Source organism: Doryrhamphus excisus, linkage group LG6 (genome assembly GCF_037039965.1).
Source record: "Doryrhamphus excisus strain RoL-2023G ecotype Guam linkage group LG6, RoL_Dexc_Guam_v1.1, whole genome shotgun sequence".
Lineage (NCBI taxonomy): Eukaryota > Metazoa > Chordata > Actinopteri > Syngnathiformes > Syngnathidae > Doryrhamphus > Doryrhamphus excisus.
In genome coordinates this window covers 4461395-4487870 of record NC_136362.1, presented here as the reverse complement: position 1 = coordinate 4487870, position 26476 = coordinate 4461395, and the positions used below count along the sequence as shown (strand labels likewise).

At 45.8% G+C, this 26476-nt stretch overlaps 3 protein-coding genes and 3 long non-coding RNA genes across 8 annotated transcripts; all 6 read right to left on the bottom strand.

The window, feature by feature from the left end:
- Positions 1–4796: 4796 nt before the first annotated feature.
- LOC144898549 (uncharacterized) lies at positions 4797–6715 on the bottom strand. Its single transcript, XR_013627439.1, has 2 exons — positions 5956–6715; positions 4797–5886 (listed from the first exon to the last, which is right to left on the bottom strand). It is a non-coding gene; the product is annotated as an uncharacterized LOC144898549 (long non-coding RNA).
- A 66-nt stretch (positions 6716–6781) lies between these two features.
- LOC144898548 (uncharacterized) lies at positions 6782–10009 on the bottom strand. Of its 2 annotated transcripts, none has more exons than XR_013627437.1 (6): positions 8672–10009; positions 8182–8233; positions 8004–8100; positions 7117–7187; positions 6951–7023; positions 6782–6869 (listed from the first exon to the last, which is right to left on the bottom strand). It is a non-coding gene; the product is annotated as an uncharacterized LOC144898548 (long non-coding RNA). The 2 variants fall into 2 exon arrangements; XR_013627438.1 differs by having other exon boundaries at positions 6951–7002.
- Positions 10010–10659: 650 nt separating this feature from the next.
- On the bottom strand, positions 10660–14119 carry LOC144898547 (extended synaptotagmin-1-like). Of its 2 annotated transcripts, none has more exons than XR_013627436.1 (9): positions 12951–13021; positions 12777–12872; positions 12636–12707; positions 12467–12553; positions 12231–12377; positions 12062–12171; positions 11483–11933; positions 11294–11406; positions 10660–11183 (listed from the first exon to the last, which is right to left on the bottom strand). XR_013627436.1 is itself a non-coding variant. In XM_078790964.1 (9 exons), exons 2-8 carry the CDS (start codon positions 13582–13584, stop codon positions 12058–12060), a joined length of 594 nt encoding a protein of 197 aa, XP_078647090.1. In that variant the 5' UTR covers positions 13585–13612; positions 14011–14119; the 3' UTR covers positions 11833–11933; positions 12026–12057. The 2 variants fall into 2 exon arrangements, 1 of the variants encoding a protein (XP_078647090.1); XM_078790964.1 differs by lacking the exons at positions 10660–11183; positions 11294–11406; positions 12951–13021 and adding exons at positions 13124–13172; positions 13556–13612; positions 14011–14119 and having other exon boundaries at positions 11833–11933; positions 12026–12171.
- A 1763-nt stretch (positions 14120–15882) lies between these two features.
- LOC144898579 (extended synaptotagmin-1-like) lies at positions 15883–19492 on the bottom strand. The gene is made up of 10 exons (XM_078791019.1): positions 19356–19492; positions 18926–18974; positions 18579–18674; positions 18436–18507; positions 18267–18353; positions 18031–18177; positions 17862–17971; positions 17637–17733; positions 16073–16143; positions 15883–15979 (listed from the first exon to the last, which is right to left on the bottom strand). The coding sequence occupies exons 1-10, from the start codon at positions 19451–19453 to the stop codon at positions 15883–15885; spliced, it is 924 nt and encodes a 307-aa protein (XP_078647145.1). The 5' UTR covers positions 19454–19492.
- Positions 19493–22534: 3042 nt separating this feature from the next.
- Positions 22535–23487, bottom strand: LOC144898546 (uncharacterized). The gene is made up of 3 exons (XR_013627435.1): positions 23358–23487; positions 23169–23281; positions 22535–23058 (listed from the first exon to the last, which is right to left on the bottom strand). It is a non-coding gene; the product is annotated as an uncharacterized LOC144898546 (long non-coding RNA).
- Positions 23488–23930: 443 nt separating this feature from the next.
- Positions 23931–26003, bottom strand: LOC144898545 (extended synaptotagmin-1-like). Its single transcript, XM_078790963.1, has 8 exons — positions 25895–26003; positions 25440–25496; positions 25008–25056; positions 24661–24756; positions 24520–24591; positions 24351–24437; positions 24115–24261; positions 23931–24055 (listed from the first exon to the last, which is right to left on the bottom strand). Exons 2-8 carry the CDS (start codon positions 25466–25468, stop codon positions 23942–23944), a joined length of 594 nt encoding a protein of 197 aa, XP_078647089.1. The 5' UTR covers positions 25469–25496; positions 25895–26003; the 3' UTR covers positions 23931–23941.
- Positions 26004–26476: the final 473 nt, after the last annotated feature.

Below are 26476 nucleotides of genomic sequence, written 5' to 3'. Positions count from 1 at the left end.
GGCTGGCCCTCTAAGGCTGGCCCTTTAAGCTGGCCCTTTAAGGCTGGCCCTTTAAGGCTGGCCCTTTAAGCTGGCCCCTTAAGGCTGGCCCTTTAAGCTGGCCCTCTAAGGCTGGCCCTTTAAGCTGGCCATCTAAGGCTGGCCCTTTAAGCTGGCCCTTTAAGCTGGCCCCTTAAGGCTGGCCCTCTAAGGCTGGCCCTTTAAGCTGGCCCTTTAAGGCTGGCCCTTTAAGCTGGCCCTCTAAGGCTGGCCCTTTAAGATGGCCCTTTAAGGCTGGCCCTTTAAGCTGGCCCTCTAAGGCTGGCCCTTTAAGCTGGCCCTTTAAGGCTGGCCCTTTAAGCTGGCCCTCTAAGGCTGGCCCTTTAAGGCTGGCCCTTTAAGCTGGCCCTTTAAGGCTGGCCCTTTAAGCTGGCCTTTTAAGGCTGGCCCTTTAAGGCTGGCCCTTTAAGGCTGGCCCTTTAAGCTGGCCCTTTAAGGCTGGCCCTCTAAGGCTGGCCCTCTAAGGCTGGCCCTTTAGGACTGGCCCTTTAAGGCTGGCCCTTTAAGGCTGGCCCTTTAAGCTGGCCCCTTAAGGCTGGCCCTTTAAGCTGGCCCTCTAAGGCTGGCCCTTTAAGCTGGCCCTCTAAGGCTGGCCCTTTAAGGCTGGCCCTTTAAGGCTTGCCCTTTAAGGCTGGCCCTTTAAGCTGGCCCTTTAAGGCTGGCCCTTTAAGCTGGCCCTTTAAGGCTGGCCCTTTAAGGCTGGCCCTTTAAGCTGGCCCTTTAAGGCTGGCCCTTTAAGCTGGCCCTTTAAGGCTGGCCCTTTAAGGCTGGCCCTTTAAGGCTGGCCCTTTAAGCTGGCCCTCTAAGGCTGACCCTTTAAGCTGGCCCTCTAAGGCTGGCCCTCTAAGGCTGGCCCTTTAAGGCTTGCCCTTTAAGGCTGGCCCTTTAAGCTGGCCCCTTAAGGCTGGCCCTTTAAGCTGGCCCTCTAAGGCTGGCCCTTTAAGCTGGCCCTTTAAGCTGGCCCTTTAAGGCTGGCCCTTTAAGGCTGGCCCTTTAAGGCTGGCCCTTTAAGGCTGGCCCTTTAAGGCCGGCCCTTTAAGGCTGGCCCTTTAAGTTGGCCCCTTAAGGCTGGCCATCTAAGGCTGGCCCTTTAAGCTGGCCCTTTAAGGCTGGCCTTTTAAGCTGGCCCTTTAAGGCTGGCCCTCTAAGGCTGGCCCTTTAAGACTGGCCCTTTAAGGCTGGCCCTTTAAGCTGGTCCCTTAAGGCTGGCCCTTTAAGGCTGGCCCTTTAAGGCTGGCCCCTTAAGGCTGGCCCTTTAAGCTGGCCCTCTAAGGCTGGCCCTTTAAGCTGGCCCTCTAAGGCTGGCCCTTTAAGGCTTGCCCTTTAAGGCTGGCCCTTTAAGCTGGCCCCTTAAGGCTGGCCCTTTAAGCTGGCCCTCTAAGGCTGGCCCTTTAAGCTGGCCCCTTAAGGCTGGCCCTTTAAGCTGGCCCTCTAAGGCTGGCCCTTTAAGGCTGGCCCTTTAAGGCTGGCCCTTTAAGGCTGGCCCTTTAAGCTGGCCCTTTAAAGCTGGCCCTTTAAGCTGGCCCTTTAAGGCTGGCCCTTTAAGGCTGGCCCTTTAAGCTGGCCCTTTAAGGCTGGCCCTTTAAGCTGGCCCTTTAAGGCTGGCCCTTTGAGGCTGGCCCTTTAAGCTGGCCCTTTAAGGCTGGCCCTTTGAGGCTGGCCCTTTAAGCTGGCCCCTTAAGGCTGGCCCTTTAAGCTGGCCCTCTAAGGCTGGCCCTTTAAGCTGGCCCTCTAAGGCTGGCCCTTTAAGGCTTGCCCTTTAAGGCTGGCCCTTTAAGCTGGCCCCTTAAGGCTGGCCCTTTAAGCTGGCCCTCTAAGGCTGGCCCTTTAAGCTGGCCCTTTAAGCTGGCCCCTTAAGGCTGGCCCTTTAAGGCCGGCCCTTTAAGCTGGCCCTTTAAGGCTGGCCCTTTAAGCTGGCCCTTTAAGGCTGGCCCTTTAAGCTGGCCCTTTAAGGCTGGCCCTTTAAGGCTGGCCCTTTAAGCTGGCCCCTTAAGGCTGGCCCTTTAAGCAGGCCCTCTAAGGCTGGCCCTTTAAGCTGGCCCTCTAAGGCTGGCCCTTTAAGGCTTGCCCTTTAAGGCTGGCCCTTTAAGCTGGCCCCTTAAGGCTGGCCCTTTAAGCTGGCCCTTTAAGGCTGGCCCTTTAAGGCTGGCCCTTTAAGCTGGCCCTTTAAAGCTGGCCCTTTAAGGCAGGCCCTTTAAGGCTGGCCCTTTAAGCCCTCCCCCTTAAGGCTGGCCCTTTAAGCTGGCCCTTTAAGCTGGCCCTTTAAGGCTGGTCCTCTAAGGCTGGCCCTTTAAGACTGGCCCTTTAAGGCTGGCCCTTTAAGGCTGGCCCTTTAAGCTGGCCCCTTAAGGCTGGCTGTTTAAGCTGGCCCTCTAAGGCTGGCCCTTTAAGCTGGCCCTCTAAGGCTGGCCCTTTAAGGCTGGCCCTTTAAGGCTTGCCCTTTAAGGCTGGCCCTTTAAGCTGGCCCTTTAAGGCTGGCCCTTTAAGCTGGCCCTTTAAGGCTGGCCCTTTAAGGCTGGCCCTTTAAGATGGCCCTTTGAGGCTGGCCCTTTAAGCTGGCCCCTTAAGGCTGGCCCTTTAAGCTGGCCCTCTAAGGCTGGCCCTTTAAGCTGGCCCTTTAAGGCTGGCCCTCTAAGGCTGGCCCTTTAAGACTGGCCCTTTAAGGCTGGCCCTTTAAGGCTGGCCCTTTAAGCTGGCCCCTTAAGGCTGGCCCTTTAAGCTGGCCCTCTAAGGCTGGCCCTTTAGGCTGGCCCTTTAAGCTGGCCCTTTAAGGCTGGCCCTTTAAGGCTGGCCCTTTAAGCTGGCCCTTTAAGGCTGGCCCTTTAAGGCTGGCCCTTTAAGCTGGCCCTTTAAGGCTGGCCCTTTAAGCTGGCCCTTTAAGCTGGCCCTTTAAGGCTGGCCCTTTAAGCTGGCCCCTTAAGGCTGGCTCTTTAAGCTGGCCCTGTAAAGCTGGCCCTCTAAGGCTGGCCCTTTAAGCTGGCCCCTTAAGGCTGGCCCTTTAAGCTGGCCCTCTAAGGCTGGCCCTTTAAGCTGGCCCTCTAAGGCTGGCCCTTTAAGGCTGGCCCTTTAAGGCTGGCCCTTTAAGGCTGGCCCTTTAAGCTGGCCCTTTATGGCTGGCCCTTTAAGGCTGGCCCTTTAAGGCTGGCCCTTTAAGCTGGCCCTCTAAGGCTGGCCCTCTAAGGCTGGCCCTTTAAGGCTGGCCCTTTAAGCTGGCGCTCTAAGGCTGGCCCTTTAAGGCTGGCCCTCTAAGGCTGGCCCTTTAAGGCTGGCCCTTTAAGCTGGCCCTTTAAGCTGGCCCCTTAAGGCTGGCCCTTTAAGCTGGCCCTCTAAGGCTGGCCCTTTAAGCTGGCCCTCTAAGGCTGGCCCTCTAAGGCTGGCCCTTTAAGGCTTGCCCTTTAAGGCTGGCCCTTTAAGCTGGCCCCTTAAGGCTGGCCCTTTAAGCTGGCCCTCTAAGGCTGGCCCTTTAAGCTGGCCCTTTAAGCTGGCCCTTTAAGGCTGGCCCTTTAAGGCTGGCCCTTTAAGGCTGGCCCTTTAAGGCTGGCCCTTTAAGGCTGGCCCTTTAAGGCTGGCCCTTTAAGCTGGCCCTTTAAGGCTGGCCCTTTAAGCTGGCCCTTTAAGGCTGGCCCTTTAAGGCTGGCCCTTTAAGGCTGGCCCTTTAAGCTGGCCCCTTAAGGCTGGCCCTTTAAGCTGGCCCTCTAAGGCTGGCCCTTTAAGCTGGCCCTCTAAGGCTGGCCCTCTAAGGCTGGCCCTTTAAGGCTTGCCCTTTAAGCTGGCCCTTTAAGGCTGGCCCTTTAAGCTGGCCCTTTAAGGCTGGCCCTTTAAGGCTGGCCCTTTAAGGCTGGCCCTTTAAGCTGGCCCTTTAAGCTGGCCCCTTAAGGCTGGCCCTCTAAGGCTGGCCCTTTAAGCTGGCCCTTTAAGGCTGGCCCTTTAAGCTGGCCCTCTAAGGCTGGCCCTTTAAGCTGGCCCTTTAAGGCTGGCCCTTTAAGGCTGGCCCTTTAAGCTGGCCCTTTAAGGCTGGCCCTTTAAGGCTGGCCCTTTAAGCTGGCCCTTTAAGGCTGGCCCTTTAAGCTGGCCCTTTAAGGCTGGCCCTTTAAGGCTGGCCCTTTAAGGCTGGCCCTTTAAGCTGGCCCCTTAAGGCTGGCCCTTTAAGCTGGCCCTCTAAGGCTGGCCCTTTAAGCTGGCCCTCTAAGGCTGGCCCTCTAAGGCTGGCCCTTTAAGGCTTGCCCTTTAAGGCTGGCCCTCTAAGGCTGGCCCTTTAAGCTGGCCCTATAAGGCTGGCCCCTTAAGCTGGCCCTTTAAAGCTGACCCTCTAAGGCTGGCCCTTTAAGCTGGGCCTTTAAGGCTGGCCCTTTAAGGCTGGCCCTTTAAGGCTGGCCCTCTAAGGCTGGCCCTTTCAGGCCAGAAACATGTAGCAACATGTCAGTCCACTTTACAAAATTTACCGGTAAATAATCCAACACTTATACATCCAATTCAAGATGGCCATCCTTCATAGTTGCAGTAAAAGTTCACTATTGGCATTCATCCCACTCTACTGTCTAGCAATGTGTTTAGCAGTTGAAATATGCATGTGCTGGAAATGGTGTGTTCCTAACGTCCGAGTGTATTCGGAAGATGAAAACTTGAGCTTTGTTGTCCTTCACATTGTCCCGGAACACATTGGGAGCGTTGTCTCCGTCAAAGGCAATATTAGCGACATCTGGTGGAAGAAGGAAGGCAAAGCAATCTCGCTACAACGAGTGAAAGACAGATCGCCATTACAAACAAAAATGCTTTAATTAGTTCATGTCATTAACAGTTCAATTGCTTGGTGGTCATTATATGCACAAGTTAGCGCCAAAATAACCAGTCCGTTTCAATGCGCGCTGTGACATAAGATGCTCATGACGTCAGCGGTCACGTGATGAAATGGTCACCATTTGGAAGCAGTGTGACTCAGGAAGACTTGACACACTTCGAGGCTTCGGGCTCATTTCACCATCTCTACTAAAAACAAATAGTTGATGGAAAAGCAGAAATCATGAAAATAATGCGTGTAACATCTATTCGCCTTCTTACAGTGTGCATGTTCATCGTTTCGTCGCATGCTTGAGCTTCATGGCCAATTTTTACACGGATTTACGCACCACATTTCCCAAAACGGTGGAAACTTTGGGTCTTGGGAGTTAACTCGGAGTTATGAGGGTGTTAGCGGAGCAATGCTGTCACCTAGTGGCGTTATGGCAGTACTGCAGTGATTTCAAATTGTCACTTTGTTCCAACGATTGAGGGAAGGTTGTCATGTAGCTATGATACCTATTAAGTATCCTCCCTGCTGCGTTAGGAACCTTGGGGGCTGGTCTACAATTGGGTGTGGAGGGGGTGAGGGGTTTCCTTGGGGCTACTCCTTTGCCCTCGGCATGGTTCTGGCTCGGTCACCCTTCTATTTTAACCGCACTAGATACAGGCACGGGACCCACCATAGCCCAGCTGTCCTCCACCTTGAACTACTTGACCAACCCATATATTCATACCGTATATAAACCACATAGAGGCCAGCCCTTTGGAGTGGGTCTCTTTAGTTGACTTATTTTTTATTGCATAATATACACAATGCCATTTCATCACACACATGGGTGAGGCGGGCTTGGCTGGGGTTCCAAGCAGCAATTGAAGACAAGGACAATCCTCCATGTCCAAAGCAGGGATGTCAGAGAGCGGGCGGCAGCAAAGATACGTCCAACAGTTGAGAGTCAGTGAAAGGGCTGCTGGAGTACACGACATCCTCGTCTGAGTTTGCAGCAGAGTCGTACAGCATGGGGTCCACGTCGAGATCCAAATGAGTCTCTAGGATGTCATCGCTCAGTCCTGAACCAACCACAAGAAAGACAGAGGAAGCAAAGTGCACAGTACGGGTCAAAGGTCACAACAACTAACCTTACATGAGACGTCACACGTTTGTCTCCATGAAGGTACAGTGCATCCGGAAAGTATTCACAGCGCTTCACTTTTTCTACATTTTGTCATGTTACATTCATGTTTTGAATATATTAAAAATAGAAAACCAAAAAAATCACATTTACATAAGTATTCACAGATCTTTCTACAGCTCAATTGGAGTCCACCTGCAGTAAATTCAGTTGATTGGACATGATTTGGAAATACAATAACTGTCTATATAAGGTCCCACAGTTGACTGTGCATGTCAGAGCACAAACGCCAAGCATGAAGTCAAAAGAACTGTCTGTAGACCTGCGAGACAGGATTGTCTTGAGGCACAAATCTGGGGAAGGATACAGAAACATTTCTGCTGCTTTGAAGGTCCCAATGAGCACAGTGGCCCCCATTATTCGACTAGTCAGGATAGAAGGAAAAATGAATGCAGCAATATATAGAGATATCCTGGATGAAAATATTGTGGGACCTTATATAGACAGTTATTATATTTTCCAAATCATGTCCAATCAACTGAATTTACTGCAGGTGGACTCCAATTACGCTGTAGAAAGATCTCAAGGATGATCAGTGGAAAAAAGATGCACCTGAGCTCAATTTTGAGCTTCATGGCAAAGGCTGTGACTACTTATGTAAATGTGATTTTTTGTTTTCTATTTTTAATAAATTCAAAAAAGTAAAAAAAATACTTTTTCACATTGTCATAATGGAGTATTTTGAGGTAAGAGATTAAATTAATACAATTTGGAATGAGGCTGTAACTTGACAAAATGTGGAAAAAGTGAAGCGCTGTGAATACTTTCCGGATGTACTGTATGTGCCCTGGGATTGGCTGGCCACCGGTCCAGGGTGTACCCCGCCTCTCGCCCCAAATCAGGCTCCAGCATACCCCCACCCTAGTGAGGATAAGAGACATAGAAAATGAATGAATAACTAAACCATGTTGGTGTCATTCAAAAGCTGTACTGTAATCTTACCTTGTCTAAGCTGTTGGGACCAAATTCTTGAGCGTCAACATCCTTCAGTATTCTGTTAAATGGATGGAGAATGCTGCACATGTAATTCATGTGGCAGCCAGAATATCTGTATTCATTAGTGCAGTCCAAAAAAGGAAAAGCAAGGCGATGGGGGCAGAAGGCATACCATGGAGCAGTCCAGAGACAAAAGAACTCCCAAAAACAGCTGGAGGAGGTCGCGGTCCACTGGGCAGTACACTGAAAAAAAATTTGGAGTGCCATTTACTTGAGAAAAGCTAGGTAACAATTTGCACGCACAATTCCCAAGCAACTTTTCCTTGGGAAATACTCTGGTCAAATTTACTTTTTTTGAATGAAAAAGGTACTCTTTGCTAGTAAATTTGACCCCAAACTACCTTTGAATCTACTTCAAAATCCATATAAATGTACTCGCTTTTCAGGATTGTTTAACTAGTTTTCCCTGACTTTATTTGGAGCAAATTATAAGTAATATTTACATGATTTAAGCTACCACCTACACCACTTTTCTAATATGATTGTGTAGTATTTTTTTAAGATGGCCTTCTTTGAATGAAATGATCTTAACACATCTTCTACAAAACATTATTTCAAACCAGAACAGCTTCACTGCATTTGTACTAAAGCTGTATTTACTTCCAGATGACGGTGCACAAAAACGCAACACAGCCACAGGTTGAGGTACCTGTGAAATTAATTCAACATTTCATAACTAAACCAAAGACCTGGGATTTATTCCCTTAATTGGGAATCGTATTATTAGAATGATTATTTTTTGACTTCCACTTTCCTCATGCAGGTATGGACTTCCCACACTAGTGTGCCAGTCGCCTCCTTCTGGACGTTTGGTGTCTACTATACACTCAATTGGAGTCCACCTGCAGTAAATTCAGTTGATTGGACATGATTTGGAAATATAATAACCTTTTTCACATTGTCATAATGGAGTATTTTGAGGTAAGAGATTAAATTAATACAATTGGGAATGAGGCTGTAACTTGACAAAATGTGGAAAAAGTGAAGCGCTGTGAATACTTTCCGGATGCGCTGTATGTGCCCTGGGATTGGCTGGCCACCGGTCCAGGGTGTACCCCGCCTCTCGCCCCAAATCAGGCTCCAGCATACCCGCACCCTAGTGAGGATAAGAGACATAGAAAATGAATGAATAACTAAACCATGTTGGTGTCATTCAACAGCTGTACTGTAATCTTACCTTGTCTAAGCTGTTGGGACCAAATTCTTGAGCGTCAACATCCTTCAGTATTCTGTTAAATGGATGGTCAAATTTATATCTGGCCCTAACGAGCCCTAGCCAGCCCTAAAGAGCCCTGGCCCCAACTCGCCCTAGCCAGCCCTGGCCCCAACTCGCCCTAGCCCCAACTCGCCCTAGCCAGCCCTGGCCCCAACTCGCCCTAACTCGCCCTAGCCAGCCCTAAAGAGCCCTGGCCCCAACTCGCCTTAGCCAGCCCTGGCCCCAACTCGCCCTAGCCCCAACTCGCCCTAGCCAGCCCTGGCCCCAACTCGCCCTAACTCGCCCTAGCCAGCCCTGGCCCCAACTCGCCCTAACTCGCCCTAGCCAGCCCTAAAGAGCCCTGGCCCCAACTCGCCCTAGCCAGCCCTAACTCGGCCCTAAAACCCTCCTCCAACCATAGCCCTAAAACCCTAACCCAAACATTCAAACGAGATCTATGTTGACTACTTACCCAACGGCGCAGCGCAGACTACTCATGTTTCCTTCGGTTAGCTGGTCCGTTGATACCACCATTCTCTGCCAGTCTGTCTTCTTCCTCTTTTGTTTCAACGCTCCAAGGCGTATTACTGCCCTCCACAGGTTGGGCACAAGTGTAAGAAGGCTGGGGGGGCTGGGGCGAGGGAGTGGGGGGCTGGGGTGTGGGACGGGGGAGGCTGGGCCTAAATGTAGAAGGCTGGGGGGCTCGGGGACTGGGGTGTGGAAGGCTGGGCCCAAATGAGGAAGGCAGGGGGTGAGGGAGGGGGGAGGCTGCTATTTCTACTTGCTATGTACTGCCAACTAGGGGTCACTTTAAAGTAATGCTATTCTACTCGGTAAATACCACCATCTTGTGGTCACTTTAATGGACTGCTGCTTCCAACAATGCAATCTCAATGGGCGACGTTTTTCGCCAGTAACTCCCCAACGAAAGGTCGTATAAACATAGAACCGACTTCTGCCTACACAAATTCAGCTGCAAGCTTTCCGTTGAGACCCCCAAGCCAAACAAACTTGGGTGCCCTCATTCCATCCCAAGACCTGCAAAACATCCTTACCGCCAAAGGACAAAACCCCTGAGACTCCAGCGCTACCCCCTGGGTCAGCACCCAGCGCAAACGCAGGAGGAAAGAGAAAAACCTTGACCAAGGTCAGCCACCGGGAGAGGAATCCGACGATTACGGTGACCAGCTGTCCCTGCTCTTGGATCTGATGGCGCGAGGGGAATCGGTTCCCCCCACTCCCCCACCAACCCGGGCCACAGAGGCCCTTCGGCGTTGGGAGTCAGAATTCGCTTTCTGTTGAGAACCCTAAGAAATTGAAAAATAGAATCCAGGAATATGAACCTGTAAAACCTGTAAAACCTCATCCCAAGACCTGCAAAACATGCTTACCGCCGAAGGACAAAACCCCTGAGACTCCAGCGCTACCGCACGAGTAAAGAGAAAAACCTCGACCAAGGTCAGCCACCGGGAGAGGAATCCGACGATTACGGTGACCAGCTGTCCCTGCTCTTGGATCTGATGGCGCGAGGGGAATTGGTTCCCCCCACTCCCCCACCAACCCGGGCCACAGAGGCCCTTCGGCGTTGGGAGTCAGAATTCGCTTTCCGTTGAGAACCCTAAGAAAGTGAAACCTGTGAAACCTGTGAAACCTGTGAAACCTGTGAAACCTGTGAAACCTGTGAAACCTGTGAAACCTGTGAAACCTGTGAAACCTGTGAAACCTGTGAAACCTGTGAAACCTGTGAAACCTGTGAAACCTGTGAAACCTGTGAAACCTGTGAAACCTGTGAAACCTGTGAAACCTGTGAAACCTGTAAAACCTGTGAAACCTGTAAAACCTGTAAAACCTGTAAAACCTGTAAAACCTGTAAAACCTGTAAAACCTGTAAAACCTGTAAAACCTTATCCCAAGACCTGCAAAACATCCTTACCGCCGAAGGACAAAACCCCTGAGACTCCAGCGCTACCGCACGAGTAAAGAGAAAAACCTCGACCAAGGTCAGCCACCGGGAGAGGAATCCGACGATTACGGTGACCAGCTGTCCCTGCTCTTGGATCTGATGGCGCGAGGGGAATCGGTTCCCCCCACTCCCCCACCAACCCAGGCCACAGAGGCCCTTCGGCGTTGGGAGTCAGAATTTGCTTTCCGTTGAGAACCCTAAGAAATTGAAAAATAGAATCCAGGAATATGAACCCTGTGAACCCTGTGAACCCTGTAAAACCTGTAAAACCTGTAAATCCTCATCCCAAGACCTGCAAAACATCCTTACCGCCGAAGGACAAAACCCCTGAGACTCCAGCGCTACCGCACGAGGAAAGAGAAAAACCTCGACCAAGGTCAGCCACCGGGAGAGGAATCCGACGATTACGGTGACCAGCTGTCCCTGCTCTTGGATCTGATGGCGCGAGGGGAATCGGTTCCCCCCACTCCCCCACCAACCCAGGCCACAGAGGCCCTTCGGCATTGGGAGTCAGAATTCGCTTTCCGTTGAGAACCCTAGAGAAATTGAAAAATAGAATCCAGGAATATGAACCGACATTGCTTCAAACAATATTATGTGTGTTAGCCTGTTAAACTATTCAATCTGCAACATTTTACACACACACTGAATGTTGAACCTGAATTTGCCAACAAATAGTTTAACGTCTGTCACCCCCTTGTGACAGCTCTTAGTTTTCCTCAGTTCCTCGTTCATGCCCTTGTTTTGTATTTCCTTCCTGTGTTGCTCTGCTGTGTTTTCAGTTGATGTCCATTATCTCCCGCACCTGTTTCTCATTATTTGTGATGCCTATTTGGTTCAGGTGCGCGCTCCTTTCTTTGTTGGGTCATTGATGTTGTTTTCTCTGTTGAACATGCTAGTGCGTTGGTCTGCTGCATAGTATCAACAATAAATGCCTTTTTACCTGCTATTGGGTCCTCATCTCTGCATCCTGGGGTCGTGCCGTAAAGCTCCCAAGCCGGAACGTGACAACCTCTCTGTGCTAACCACAAAAAAGAAAAATAATTATCTAACCAGATCATTTAACTTTGAGACAGACAACATGTGGTGCTAAAGTTAGCTTTCTGCTTGTTTAAAGCATCGGCAGCTTACCGGAGCAAAGGTAGCTTAACACACAGCCAGTGCAATCCTAGCCTCAAGAGGCTGACACTGCACTTCCTGCAAGCCCTCCAAAATGCACGCCAGGTCCTCAACAACCAACCCCGCTGCAAATTAAAACAACCATGGCTGCGGTCACATGATGCACCGTCACCGGTACACGCCCAGTAATTTTATGCCTACCTTTCACATACGCTGCTGATGGCACGACAGACCAGAGCCCGCCACCGGAGCGCGCCAACACAGCCTCGACAGGTGAACAGCAAGGAACAATGAGCGCCCCGGTGACGCCAAGACCCATCAATAACCCTGGCACCGCCTCGCAATCGAGCCCCAACAGCTGATGCCAATTCAGGTGGAAGCGCAACAACGCTCAACCTACCAAAAATGCTGCACATGTGGCAGCAAGAATATCTGTATTCATTAGTGCAGTTCATTAGTGGAGTGGAGTATTTTGAGGTAAGAGATTAAATTAATACAATTGGGAATGAGGCTGTAACTTGACAAAATGTGGAAAAAGTGAAGCGCTGTGAATACTTTCCGGATGCACTGTATGTGCCCTGGGATTGGCTGGCCACCGGTCCAGGGTGTACCCCGCCTCTCGCCCCAAATCAGGCTCCAGCATACCCCAACCCTAGTGAGGATAAGACATAGAAAAGAGTTTCTACCGGAGTGTCCACCAAACTTGACCTAAGAACCCAATGTAGCATGAAAACCAAATAAGACCTGAGACTAGTGTGCTTGGATATACGCAGCGCTCACTTTTGCATCACATCTGCCTCCCGTTTCTGCTGCTCAGTCGAGCGGTCGGAGTCTTTGGAAGTGAATTTAGCCTCATGATCACCACGAGGACATTTGCTCGGAATCAGCATCTGCAACAATTGCATGTGAAGTCTGGTGCGAGTTAAGACTAGAATGAGAGATCGCCTACCTTGAGTTCAGCTCGAAGAAGAATCTGACTCTCTGGGGAGGCGCCATCCAGATGGAACCACTGATCCAGGACCAGTTCTGGTTCCGAGAGCAGCTCTCTGATTGGGACGACTAAGGAACCCATGGGCAACGTCCAGCTGTGAGAGAGCTGGAGAAACAAAGTGTAAAGGTAGTAATACAAGTCAAGTTTGTTGATATCACATGGTGGAAATACTAAAAATAATATTGTTAACTTACCTTGACAACAACATTCTCTTCTCTAGGGTCATGAACCAGGAAGCAGAACGCCTCATTCCACTGAGGTGATGTCGTGCGATCACACACCTACAGCAAAGATGGACGTGTTAGTCCCGGATGCCAATACCCTGGTTATTATTTGGCTAGTTGCCACGCTTAGTAGTCTCACAGTAGTTTTGTGGGATGTTTTTCCAAGAAGCATATCCGCTCCCACTTTTGGCTCTTTTCCACTCTTTTCCACCTGTTGACACGCCACATGGGTCATAATAAAACAGATCATGCCTCCTCAGTACCTCCTCGACTCACTTACTGGTAAACCATCTGCTTGTTCGATGAAGACAAACAAAAGTCCCACAGATGGAACGGCTTTGTTCTGGTAGGACTGCCTGGAGTAGAACTTGAGAATCTGAAGAGAATGGTTCGATATTAGTATTTTTTATAGTTGAATGAAGCATTAGTACGCTTTTTCTTCTTCTGGAAGCACCCCCCTTATCCAGTTGGTCTGCCTCCGAGGCTGTTGGAAGCCATTCCAGGATCAGGTGAACGCGACCTGACTTGACATCACTGAGCGTGTACTGATACACTGATACATAAAACACACACAATCCTTTGAATGCTTGAACAATTCAATGACAATAATATAAGCCGTTTCCATACCTGATCCGTGTACTGAGAATCAATTATGTCCTTCAGTTTGACCTTCAGCCTGCATGTTGAGAAACATGACAATTATTTCAACCACTTGATAATGGAATGGATTTCTTTTCTCTAATTCATGTTTATTTTTATTTATTTACACTGCAATATTTGATATTTATACATATATATTTAATATCATTTGCGTTCTACATGAATGTTCTAAATGATTCCAACCATATCAAATTCTACAACCTGTCTTTAATATACTGTAAGTGTGTGACATAATTTTTCTTGTGAATCGGACAATAAAGTGTAGATAAAGGAGGATGGCGGTGCTCTTCTCAATACTGGCATCGCTGCGCTGGAGGTAGTAAGCAGTATTATCAAGCAGTTGCAGTATGTGACAGTATCGATAATAACAACACTACTAATGTGTACTGGAAGCAGTACCTTCCCATAAAGTCATCCTTCATGTCCATGTCTTTATCAAACACCTCCAGATGTAACCTGATGGAGCAACAAAACTCATCATTTATCATCTGGTACATGTATTCATAATGTGACGAGTTGCTACTTTACTGTGGCCAGCAAGCTTTCTACAAATGGATTAAGGATTAAATATTCTAAAACAAAAGATGCAGATTGGGCATTGATACTTTTATGTTGAAAGAACTCAATTGTACATCAATAACTCCTGTAACCACAAATCTCACTCTCTCAATTTCTGCGGCAGTTTTTCCTTGTGTATGGAAGGCATCAGCTGTCATTCAATATATAAGAACGTAGATCCTTGTCCGTTTCCAATTTCAAACCAATCTTCGACTTGAAAAAAGGTTTTGACACTGTAAAGCATAGAATAACCTAAACCATGTTGGTGTCATTCAACAGCTGTACTGTAATCTTACCTTGTCTAAGCTGTTGGGACCAAATTCTTGAGCGTCAACATCCTTCAGTATTCTGTTAAATGGATGGAGAATGCTGCACATGTAATTCATGTGGCAGCCAGAATATCTGTATTCATTAGTGCAGTCCAAAAAAGGAAAAGCAAGGCGATGGGGGCAGAAGGCATACCATGGAGCAGTCCAGAGACAAAAGAACTCCCAAAATCAGCTGGAGGAGGTCGCGGTCCACTGGGCAGTACACTGAAAAAAAATTTGGAGTGCCATTTACTTGAGCAAAGCTAGGTAACAATTTGCACGCACAATTCCCAAGCAACTTTTCCTTGGGAAATACTCTGGTCAAATTTACTTTTTTTGAATGAAAAAGGTACTCTTTGCTAGTAAATTTGACCCCAAACTACCTTTGAATCTACTTCAAAATCCATATAAATGTAGTCGCTTTTCAGGATTGTTTAACTAGTTTTCCCTGACTTTATTTGGAGCAAATTATAAGTAATATTTACATGATTTAAGCTACCACCTACACCACTTTTCTAATATGATTGTGTAGTATTTTTTTTAAGATGGCCTTCTTTGAATGAAATGATCTTAACACATCTTCTACAAAACATTATTTCAAACCAGAACAGCTTCACTGCATTTGTACTAAAGCTGTATTTACTTCCAGATGGCGGTGCACAAAAACACAACACAGCCACAGGTTGAGGCACCTGTGAAATTAATTCAACATTTCATAACTAAACCAAAGACCTGGGATTTATTCCCTTAATTGGGAATCGTATTATTAGAATGATTATTTTTGACTTCCACTTTCCTCATGCAGGTATGGACTTCCCACACTAGTGTGCCAGTCGCCTCCTTCTGGACGTTTGGTGTCTACTATACACTCAGTTGGAGTCCACCTGCAGTAAATTCAGTTGATTGGACATGATTTGGAAATATAATAACTGTCTATATAAGGTCCCACAGTTGACTGTGCATGTCAGAGCACAAACGCCAAGCATGAAGTCAAAAGAACTGTCTGTAGACCAGCGAGACAGGATTGTCTTGAGGCACAAATCTGGGGAAGGATACAGAAACACTTCAGCTGCTTTGAAGGTCCCAATGAGCACAGTGGCCTCCATCCCTACAGTGAAGCATGGTGGTGGCAGCATCATGCAGCAGCAGCAGGAACTGGCAGACTAGTCAGGATAGAAGGAAAAATGAATGCAACAATATATAGAGATATCCTGGATGAAAATATTGCTGCATTCATTTTTCCTTCTATCCTGGCTAGTCGAATAATGGGGGCCACTGTGCTCATTGGGACCTTCAAAGCAGCAGAAATGTTTCTGTATCCTTCCCCAGATTTGTGCCTCAAGACAATCCTGTCTCGCAGGTCTACAGACAGTTCTTTTGACTTCATGCTTGGCGTTTGTGCTCTGACATGCACAGTCAACTGTGGGACCTTATATAGACAGTTATTATCTCAAGGATGATCAGTGGAAAAAAGATGCACCTGAGCTCAATTTTGAGCTTCATGGCAAAGGCTGTGAATACTTATGTAAATGTGATTTTTTTGTTTTCTATTTTTAATAAATTCAAAAAAGTAAAAAAAAAAACTTTTTCACATTGTCATAATGGAGTATTTTGTGTAGAATTTTGAGGTAAGAGATTAAATTAATATAATTGGGAATGAGGCTGTAACTTGACAAAATGTGGAAAAAGTGAAGCGCTGTGAATACTTTCCGGATGTACTGTATGTGCCCTGGGATTGGCTGGCCACCGGTCCAGGGTGTACCCCGCCTCTCGCCCCAAATCAGGCTCCAGCATACCCCCACCCTAGTGAGGATAAGAGACATAGAAAATGAATGAATAACTAAACCATGTTGGTGTCATTCAACAGCTGTACTGTAATCTTACCTTGTCTAAGCTGTTGGGACCAAATTCTTGAGCGTCAACATCCTTCAGCATTCTGTTAAATGGATGGAGAATGCTGCACATGTAATTCATGTGGCAGCCAGAATATCTGTATTCATTAGTGCAGTCCAAAAAAGGAAAAGCAAGGCGATAGGGGCAGAAGGCATACCATGGAGCAGTCCAGAGACAAAAGAACTCCCAAAAACAGCTGGAGGAGGTCGCGGTCCACTGGGCAGTACACTGAAAAAAAATTTGGAGTGCCATTTACTTGAGAAAAGCTAGGTAACAATTTGCACGCACAATTCCCAAGCAACTTTTCCTTGGGAAATACTCTGGTCAAATTTACTTTTTTTGAATGAAAGAGGTACTCTTTGCTAGTAAATTTGACCCCAAACTACCTTTGAATCTACTTCAAAATCCATATAAATGTACTCGCTTTTCAGGATTGTTTAACTAGTTTTCCCTGACTTTATTTGGAGCAAATTATAAGTAATATTTACATGATTTAAGCTACCACCTACACCACTTTTCTAATATGATTGTGTAGTATTTTTTTAAGATGGCCTTCTTTGAATGAAATGATCTTAACACATCTTCTACAAAACATTATTTCAAACCAGAACAGCTTCACTGCATTTGTAGTAAAGCTGTATTTACTTCCAGATGACTGTGCACAAAAACACAACACAGCCACAGGTTGAGGCACCTGTGAAATGAATTCAACATTTCATAACTAAACCAAAGACCTGGGATTTATTCCCTTAATTGGGAATCGTATTATTAGAATGATTATTTTTTGACTTCCACTTTCCTCATGCAGGTATGGACTTCCCACACTAGTGTGCCAGTCGCCTCCTTCTGGACGTTTGGTGTCTACTATACACTCAATTGGAGTCCACCTGCAGTAAATTCAGTTGACTGGACATGATTTGGAAATACAATAACTGTCTATATAAGGTCCCACAGTTGACTGTGCATGTCAGAGCACAAACGCCAAGCATGAAGTCAAAAGAACTGTCTGTAGACCTGCGAGACAGGATTGTCTTGAGGCACAAATCTGGGGAAGGATACAGAAACATTTCTGCTGCTTTGAAGGTCCCAATGAGCACAGTGGCCCCCATTATTCGACCAGCCAGGATAGAAGGAAAAATGAATGCAGCAATATTTTCATCCAGGATATCTCTATATATTGTTGCATTCATTTTTCCTTCTATCCTGACTAGTCTGCCAGTTCCTGCTGCTGAAAAACATCCCCACAGCATGATGCTGCCACCACCATGCTTCACTGTAGGGATGGAGGCCACTGTGCTCATTGGGACCTTCAAAGCAGCAGAAATGTTTCTGTATCCTTCCCCAGATTTGTGCCTCAAGACAATCCTGTCTCGCAGGTCTACAGACAGTTCTTTTGACTTCATGCTTGGCGTTTGTGCTCTGACATGCACAGTCAACTGTGGGACCTTATATAGACAGTTATTATCTCAAGGATGATCAGTGGAAAAAAGATGCACCTGAGCTCAATTTTGAGCTTCATGGCAAAGGCTGTGAATACTTATGTAAATGTGATTTTTTTGTTTTCTATTTTTAATAAATTCAAAAAAGTAAAAAAAAAACTTTTTCACATTGTCATAATGGAGTATTTTGTGTAGAATTTTGAGGTAAGAGATTAAATTAATACAATTTGGAATGAGGCTGTAACTTGACAAAATGTGGAAAAAGTGAAGCGCTGTGAATACTTTCCGGATGCACTGTATGTGCCCTGGGATTGGCTGGCCACCGGTCCAGGGTGTACCCCGCCTCTCGCCCCAAATCAGGCTCCAGCATACCCCAACCCTAGTGAGGATAAGACATAGAAAAGAGTTTCTACCGGAGTGTCCACCAAACTTGACCTAAGAACCCAATGTAGCATGAAAACCAAATAAGACCTGAGACTAGTGTGCTTGGATATACGCAGCGCTCACTTTTGCATCACATCTGCCTCCCGTTTCTGCTGCTCAGTCGAGCGGTCGGAGTCTTTGGAAGTGAATTTAGCCTCATGATCACCACGAGGACATTTGCTCGGAATCAGCATCTGCAACAATTGCATGTGAAGTCTGGTGCGAGTTAAGACTAGAATGAGAGATCGCCTACCTTGAGTTCAGCTCGAAGAAGAATCTGACTCTCTGGGGAGGCGCCATCCAGATGGAACCACTGATCCAGGACCAGTTCTGGTTCCGAGAGCAGCTCTCTGATTGGGACGACTAAGGAACCCATGGGCAACGTCCAGCTGTGAGAGAGCTGGAGAAACAAAGTGTAAAGGTAGTAATACAAGTCAAGTTTGTTGATATCACATGGTGGAAATACTAAAAATAATATTGTTAACTTACCTTGACAACAACATTCTCTTCTCTAGGGTCATGAACCAGGAAGCAGAACGCCTCATTCCACTGAGGTGATGTCGTGCGATCACACACCTACAGCAAAGATGGACGTGTTAGTCCCGGATGCCAATACCCTGGTTATTATTTGGCTAGTTGCCACGCTTAGTAGTCTCACAGTAGTTTTGTGGGATGTTTTTCCAAGAAGCATATCCGCTCCCACTTTTGGCTCTTTTCCACTCTTTTCCACCTGTTGACACGCCACATGGGTCATAATAAAACACAGATCATGCCTCCTCAGTACCTCCTCGACTCACTTACTGGTAAACCATCTGCTTGTTCGATGAAGACAAACAAAAGTCCCACAGATGGAACGGCTTTGTTCTGGTAGGACTGCCTGGAGTAGAACTTGAGAATCTGAAGAGAATGGTTCGATATTAGTATTTTTTATAGTTGAATGAAGCATTAGTACGCTTTTTCTTCTTCTGGAAGCACCCCCCTTATCCAGTTGGTCTGCCTCCGAGGCTGTTGGAAGCCATTCCAGGATCAGGTGAACGCGACCTGACTTGACATCACTGAGCGTGTACTGATACACTGATACATAAAACACACACAATCCTTTGAATGCTTGAACAATTCAATGACAATAATATAAGCCGTTTCCATACCTGATCCGTGTACTGAGAATCAATTATGTCCTTCAGTTTGACCTTCAGCCTGCATGTTGAGAAACATGACAATTATTTCAACCACTTGATAATGGAATGGATTTCTTTTCTCTAATTCATGTTTATTTTTATTTATTTACACTGCAATATTTGATATTTATACATATATATTTAATATCATTTGCGTTCTACATGAATGTTCTAAATGATTCCAACCATATCAAATTCTACAACCTGTCTTTAATATACTGTAAGTGTGACATAATTTTTCTTGTGAATCGGACAATAAAGTGTAGATAAAGGAGGATGGCGGTGCTCTTCTCAATACTGGCATCGCTGCGCTGGAGGTAGTAAGCAGTATTATCAAGCAGTTGCAGTATGTGACAGTATCGATAATAACAACACTACTAATGTGTACTGGAAGCAGTACCTTCCCATAAAGTCATCCTTCATGTCCATGTCTTTATCAAACACCTCCAGATGTAACCTGATGGAGCAACAAAACTCATCATTTATCATCTGGTACATGTATTCATAATGTGACGAGTTGCTACTTTACTGTGGCCAGCAAGCTTTCTACAAATGGATTAAGGATTAAATATTCTAAAACAAAAGATGCAGATTGGGCATTGATACTTTTATGTTGAAAGAACTCAATTGTACATCAATAACTCCTGTAACCACAAATCTCACTCTCTCAATTTCTGCGGCAGTTTTTCCTTGTGTATGGAAGGCATCAGCTGTCATTCAATATATAAGAACGTAGATCCTTGTCCGTTTCCAATTTCAAACCAATCTTCGACTTGAAAAAAGGTTTTGACACTGTAAAGCATAGAATAACCTAAACCATGTTGGTGTCATTCAACAGCTGTACTGTAATCTTACCTTGTCTAAGCTGTTGGGACCAAATTCTTGAGCGTCAACATCCTTCAGTATTCTGTTAAATGGATGGAGAATGCTGCACATGTAATTCATGTGGCAGCCAGAATATCTGTATTCATTAGTGCAGTCCAAAAAAGGAAAAGCAAGGCGATAGGGGCAGAAGGCATACCATGGAGCAGTCCAGAGACAAAAGAACTCCCAAAAACAGCTGGAGGAGGTCGCGGTCCACTGGGCAGTACACTGAAAAAAAATTTGGAGTGCCATTTACTTGAGAAAAGCTAGGTAACAATTTGCACGCACAATTCCCAAGCAACTTTTCCTTGGGAAATACTCTGGTCAAATTTACTTTTTTTGAATGAAAGAGGTACTCTTTGCTAGTAAATTTGACCCCAAACTACCTTTGAATCTACTTCAAAATCCATATAAATGTACTCGCTTTTCAGGATTGTTTAACTAGTTTTCCCTGACTTTATTTGGAGCAATTTATAAGTAATATTTACATGATTTAAGCTACCACCTACACCACTTTTCTAATATGATTGTGTAGTATTTTTTAAGATGGCCTTCTTTGAATGAAATGATCTTAACACATCTTCTACAAAACATTATTTCAAACCAGAACAGCTTCACTGCATTTGTACTAAAGCTGTATTTACTTCCAGATGACGGTGCACAAAAACGCAACACAGCCACAGGTTGAGGTACCTGTGAAATTAATTCAACATTTCATAACTAAACCAAAGACCTGGGATTTATTCCCTTAATTGGGAATCGTATTATTAGAATGATTATTTTTTGACTTCCACTTTCCTCATGCAGGTATGGACTTCCCACACTAGTGTGCCAGTCGCCTCCTTCTGGACTTTTGGTGTCTACTATACACTCAATTGGAGTCCACCTGCAGTAAATTCAGTTGATTGGACATGATTTGGAAATATAATAACCTTTTTCACATTGTCATAATGGAGTATTTTGAGGTAAGAGATTAAATTAATACAATTTGGAATGAGGCTGTAACTTGACAAAATGTGGAAAAAGTGAAGCGCTGTGAATACTTTCCGGATGCGCTGTATGTGCCCTGGGATTGGCTGGCCACCGGTCCAGGGTGTACCCCGCCTCTCGCCCCAAATCAGGCTCCAGCATACCCCCACCCTAGTGAGGATAAGAGACATAGAAAATGAATGAATAACTAAACCATGTTGGTGTCATTCAACAGCTGTACTGTAATCTTACCTTGTCTAAGCTGTTGGGACCAAATTCTTGAGCGTCAACATCCTTCAGTATTCTGTTAAATGGATGGTCAAATTTATATCTGGCCCTAACGAGCCCTAGCCAGCCCTAAAGAGCCCTGGCCCCAACTCGCCCTAGCCAGCCCTGGCCCCAACTCGCCCTAGCCCCAACTCGCCCTAGCCAGCCCTGGCCCCAACTCGCCCTAGCCAGCCCTAAAGAGCCCTGGCCCCAACTCGCCCCACCAACCCAGGCCACAGAGGCCCTTCGGCGTTGGGAGTCAGAATTCGCTTTCCGTTGAGAACCCTAAGAAAGTGAAACCTGTAAAACCTGTAAAACCTGTAAAACCTGTAAAACCTGTAAAACCTGTAAAACCTGTAAAACCTGTAAAACCTGTAAAACCTGTAAAACCTGTAAAACCTGTAAAACCTGTAAAACCTGTAAAACCTGTAAAACCTGTAAAACCTGTAAAACCTGTAAAACCTGTAAAACCTGTAAAACCTGTAAAACCTGTAAAACCTGTAAAACCTGTAAAACCTGTAAAACCTGTAAAACCTGTAAAACCTGTAAAACCTGTAAAACCTGTAAAACCTGTAAAACCTGTAAAACCTGTAAAACCTGTAAAACCTGTAAAACCTGTAAAACCTGTAAAACCTGTAAAACCTGTAAAACCTGTAAAACCTGTAAAACCTGTAAAACCTGTAAAACCTGTAAAACCTGTAAAACCTGTAAAACCTGTAAAACCTGTAAAACCTGTAAAACCTGTAAAACCTGTAAAACCTGTAAAACCTGTAAAACCTGTAAAACCTGTAAAACCTGTAAAACCTGTAAAACCTGTAAAACCTGTAAAACCTGTAAAACCTGTAAAACCTGTAAAACCTGTAAAACCTGTAAAACCTGTAAAACCTGTAAAACCTGTAAAACCTGTAAAACCTGTAAAACCTTATCCCAAGACCTGCAAAACATGCTTACCGCCGAAGGACAAAACCCCTGAGACTCCAGCGCTACCGCACGAGTAAAGAGAAAAACCTCGACCAAGGTCAGCCACCGGGAGAGGAATCCGACGATTACGGTGACCAGCTGTCCCTGCTCTTGGATCTGATGGCGCGAGGGGAATCGGTTCCCCCCCACTCCCCCACCAACCCAGGCCACAGAGGCCCTTCGGCGTTGGGAGTCAGAATTCGCTTTCCGTTGAGAACCCTAAGAAATTGAAAAATAGAATCCAGGAATATGAACCCTGTGAACCCTGTGAACCCTGTAAAACCTGTAAAACCTGTAAAACCTCATCCCAAGACCTGCAAAACATCCTTACCGCCGAAGGACAAAACCCCTGAGACTCCAGCGCTACCGCACGAGGAAAGAGAAAAACCTCGACCAAGGTCAGCCACCGGGAGAGGAATCCGACGATTACGGTGACCAGCTGTCCCTGCTCTTGGATCTGATGGCGCGAGGGGAATCGGTTCCCCCCACTCCCCCACCAACCCAGGCCACAGAGGCCCTTCGGCATTGGGAGTCAGAATTCGCTTTCCGTTGAGAACCCTAGAGAAATTGAAAAATAGAATCCAGGAATATGAACCGACATTGCTTCAAACAATATTATGTGTGTTAGCCTGTTAAACTATTCAATCTGCAACATTTTACACACACACTGAATGTTGAACCTGAATTTGCCAACAAATAGTTTAACGTCTGTCACCCCCTTGTGACAGCTCTTAGTTTTCCTCAGTTCCTCGTTCATGCCCTTGTTTTGTATTTCCTTCCTGTGTTGCTCTGCTGTGTTTTCAGTTGATGTCCATTATCTCCCGCACCTGTTTCTCATTATTTGTGATGCCTATTTGGTTCAGGTGCGCGCTCCTTTCTTTGTTGGGTCATTGATGTTGTTTTCTCTGTTGAACATGCTAGTGCGTTGGTCTGCTGCATAGTATCAACAATAAATGCCTTTTTACCTGCTATTGGGTCCTCATCTCTGCATCCTGGGGTCGTGCCGTAAAGCTCCCAAGCCGGAACGTGACAACCTCTCTGTGCTAACCACAAAAAAGAAAAATAATTATCTAACCAGATCATTTAACTTTGAGACAGACAACATGTGGTGCTAAAGTTAGCTTTCTGCTTGTTTAAAGCATCGGCAGCTTACCGGAGCAAAGGTAGCTTAACACACAGCCAGTGCAATCCTAGCCTCAAGAGGCTGACACTGCACTTCCTGCAAGCCCTCCAAAATGCACGCCAGGTCCTCAACAACCAACCCCGCTGCAAATTAAAACAACCATGGCTGCGGTCACATGATGCACCGTCACCGGTACACGCCCAGTAATTTTATGCCTACCTTTCACATACGCTGCTGATGGCACGACAGACCAGAGCCCGCCACCGGAGCGCGCCAACACAGCCTCGACAGGTGAACAGCAAGGAACAATGAGCGCCCCGGTGACGCCAAGACCCATCAATAACCCTGGCACCGCCTCGCAATCGAGCCCCAACAGCTGATGCCAATTCAGGTGGAAGCGCAACAACGCTCAACCTACCAAAAATGCTGCACATGTAATTCATGTGGCAGCAAGAATATCTGTATTCATTAGTGCAGTTCATTAGTGGAGTGGAGTATTTTGAGGTAAGAGATTAAATTAATACAATTTGGAATGAGGCTGTAACTTGACAAAATGTGGAAAAAGTGAAGCGCTGTGAATACTTTCCGGATGCACTGTATGTGCCCTGGGATTGGCTGGCCACCGGTCCAGGGTGTACCCCGCCTCTCGCCCCAAATCAGGCTCCAGCATACCCCAACCCTAGTGAGGATAAGACATAGAAAAGAGTTTCTACCGGAGTGTCCACCAAACTTGACCTAAGAACCCAATGTAGCATGAAAACCAAATAAGACCTGAGACTAGTGTGCTTGGATATACGCAGCGCTCACTTTTGCATCACATCTGCCTCCCGTTTCTGCTGCTCAGTCGAGCGGTCGGAGTCTTTGGAAGTGAATTTAGCCTCATGATCACCACGAGGACATTTGCTCGGAATCAGCATCTGCAACAATTGCATGTGAAGTCTGGTGCGAGTTAAGACTAGAATGAGAGATCGCCTACCTTGAGTTCAGCTCGAAGAAGAATCTGACTCTCTGGGGAGGCGCCATCCAGATGGAACCACTGATCCAGGACCAGTTCTGGTTCCGAGAGCAGCTCTCTGATTGGGACGACTAAGGAACCCATGGGCAACGTCCAGCTGTGAGAGAGCTGGAGAAACAAAGTGTAAAGGTAGTAATACAAGTCAAGTTTGTTGATATCACATGGTGGAAATACTAAAAATAATATTGTTAACTTACCTTGACAACAACATTCTCTTCTCTAGGGTCATGAACCAGGAAGCAGAACGCCTCATTCCACTGAGGTGATGTCGTGCGATCACACACCTACAGCAAAGATGGACGTGTTAGTCCCGGATGCCAATACCCTGGTTATTATTTGGCTAGTTGCCACGCTTAGTAGTCTCACAGTAGTTTTGTGGGATGTTTTTCCAAGAAGCATATCCGCTCCCACTTTTGGCTCTTTTCCACTCTTTTCCACCTGTTGACACGCCACATGGGTCATAATAAAACAGATCATGCCTCCTCAGTACCTCCTCGACTCACTTACTGGTAAACCATCTGCTTGTTCGATGAAGACAAACAAAAGTCCCACAGATGGAACGGCTTTGTTCTGGTAGGACTGCCTGGAGTAGAACTTGAGAATCTGAAGAGAATGGTTCGATATTAGTATTTTTTATAGTTGAATGAAGCATTAGTACGCTTTTTCTTCTTCTGGAAGCACCCCCCTTATCCAGTTGGTCTGCCTCCGAGGCTGTTGGAAGCCATTCCAGGATCAGGTGAACGCGACCTGACTTGACATCACTGAGCGTGTACTGATACACTGATACATAAAACACACACAATCCTTTGAATGCTTGAACAATTCAATGACAATAATATAAGCCGTTTCCATACCTGATCCGTGTACTGAGAATCAATTATGTCCTTCAGTTTGACCTTCAGCCTGCATGTTGAGAAACATGACAATTATTTCAACCACTTGATAATGGAATGGATTTCTTTTCTCTAATTCATGTTTATTTTTATTTATTTACACTGCAATATTTGATATTTATACATATATATTTAATATCATTTGCGTTCTACATGAATGTTCTAAATGATTCCAACCATATCAAATTCTACAACCTGTCTTTAATATACTGTAAGTGTGTGACATAATTTTTCTTGTGAATCGGACAATAAAGTGTAGATAAAGGAGGATGGCGGTGCTCTTCTCAATACTGGCATCGCTGCGCTGGAGGTAGTAAGCAGTATTATCAAGCAGTTGCAGTATGTGACAGTATCGATAATAACAACACTACTAATGTGTACTGGAAGCAGTACCTTCCCATAAAGTCATCCTTCATGTCCATGTCTTTATCAAACACCTCCAGATGTAACCTGATGGAGCAACAAAACTCATCATTTATCATCTGGTACATGTATTCATAATGTGACGAGTTGCTACTTTACTGTGGCCAGCAAGCTTTCTACAAATGGATTAAGGATTAAATATTCTAAAACAAAAGATGCAGATTGGGCATTGATACTTTTATGTTGAAAGAACTCAATTGTACATCAATAACTCCTGTAACCACAAATCTCACTCTCTCAATTTCTGCGGCAGTTTTTCCTTGTGTATGGAAGGCATCAGCTGTCATTCAATATATAAGAACGTAGATCCTTGTCCGTTTCCAATTTCAAACCAATCTTCGACTTGAAAAAAGGTTTTGACACTGTAAAGCATAGAATAACCTAAACCATGTTGGTGTCATTCAACAGCTGTACTGTAATCTTACCTTGTCTAAGCTGTTGGGACCAAATTCTTGAGCGTCAACATCCTTCAGTATTCTGTTAAATGGATGGAGAATGCTGCACATGTAATTCATGTGGCAGCCAGAATATCTGTATTCATTAGTGCAGTCCAAAAAAGGAAAAGCAAGGCGATGGGGGCAGAAGGCATACCATGGAGCAGTCCAGAGACAAAAGAACTCCCAAAATCAGCTGGAGGAGGTCGCGGTCCACTGGGCAGTACACTGAAAAAAAATTTGGAGTGCCATTTACTTGAGCAAAGCTAGGTAACAATTTGCACGCACAATTCCCAAGCAACTTTTCCTTGGGAAATACTCTGGTCAAATTTACTTTTTTTGAATGAAAAAGGTACTCTTTGCTAGTAAATTTGACCCCAAACTACCTTTGAATCTACTTCAAAATCCATATAAATGTAGTCGCTTTTCAGGATTGTTTAACTAGTTTTCCCTGACTTTATTTGGAGCAAATTATAAGTAATATTTACATGATTTAAGCTACCACCTACACCACTTTTCTAATATGATTGTGTAGTATTTTTTTTAAGATGGCCTTCTTTGAATGAAATGATC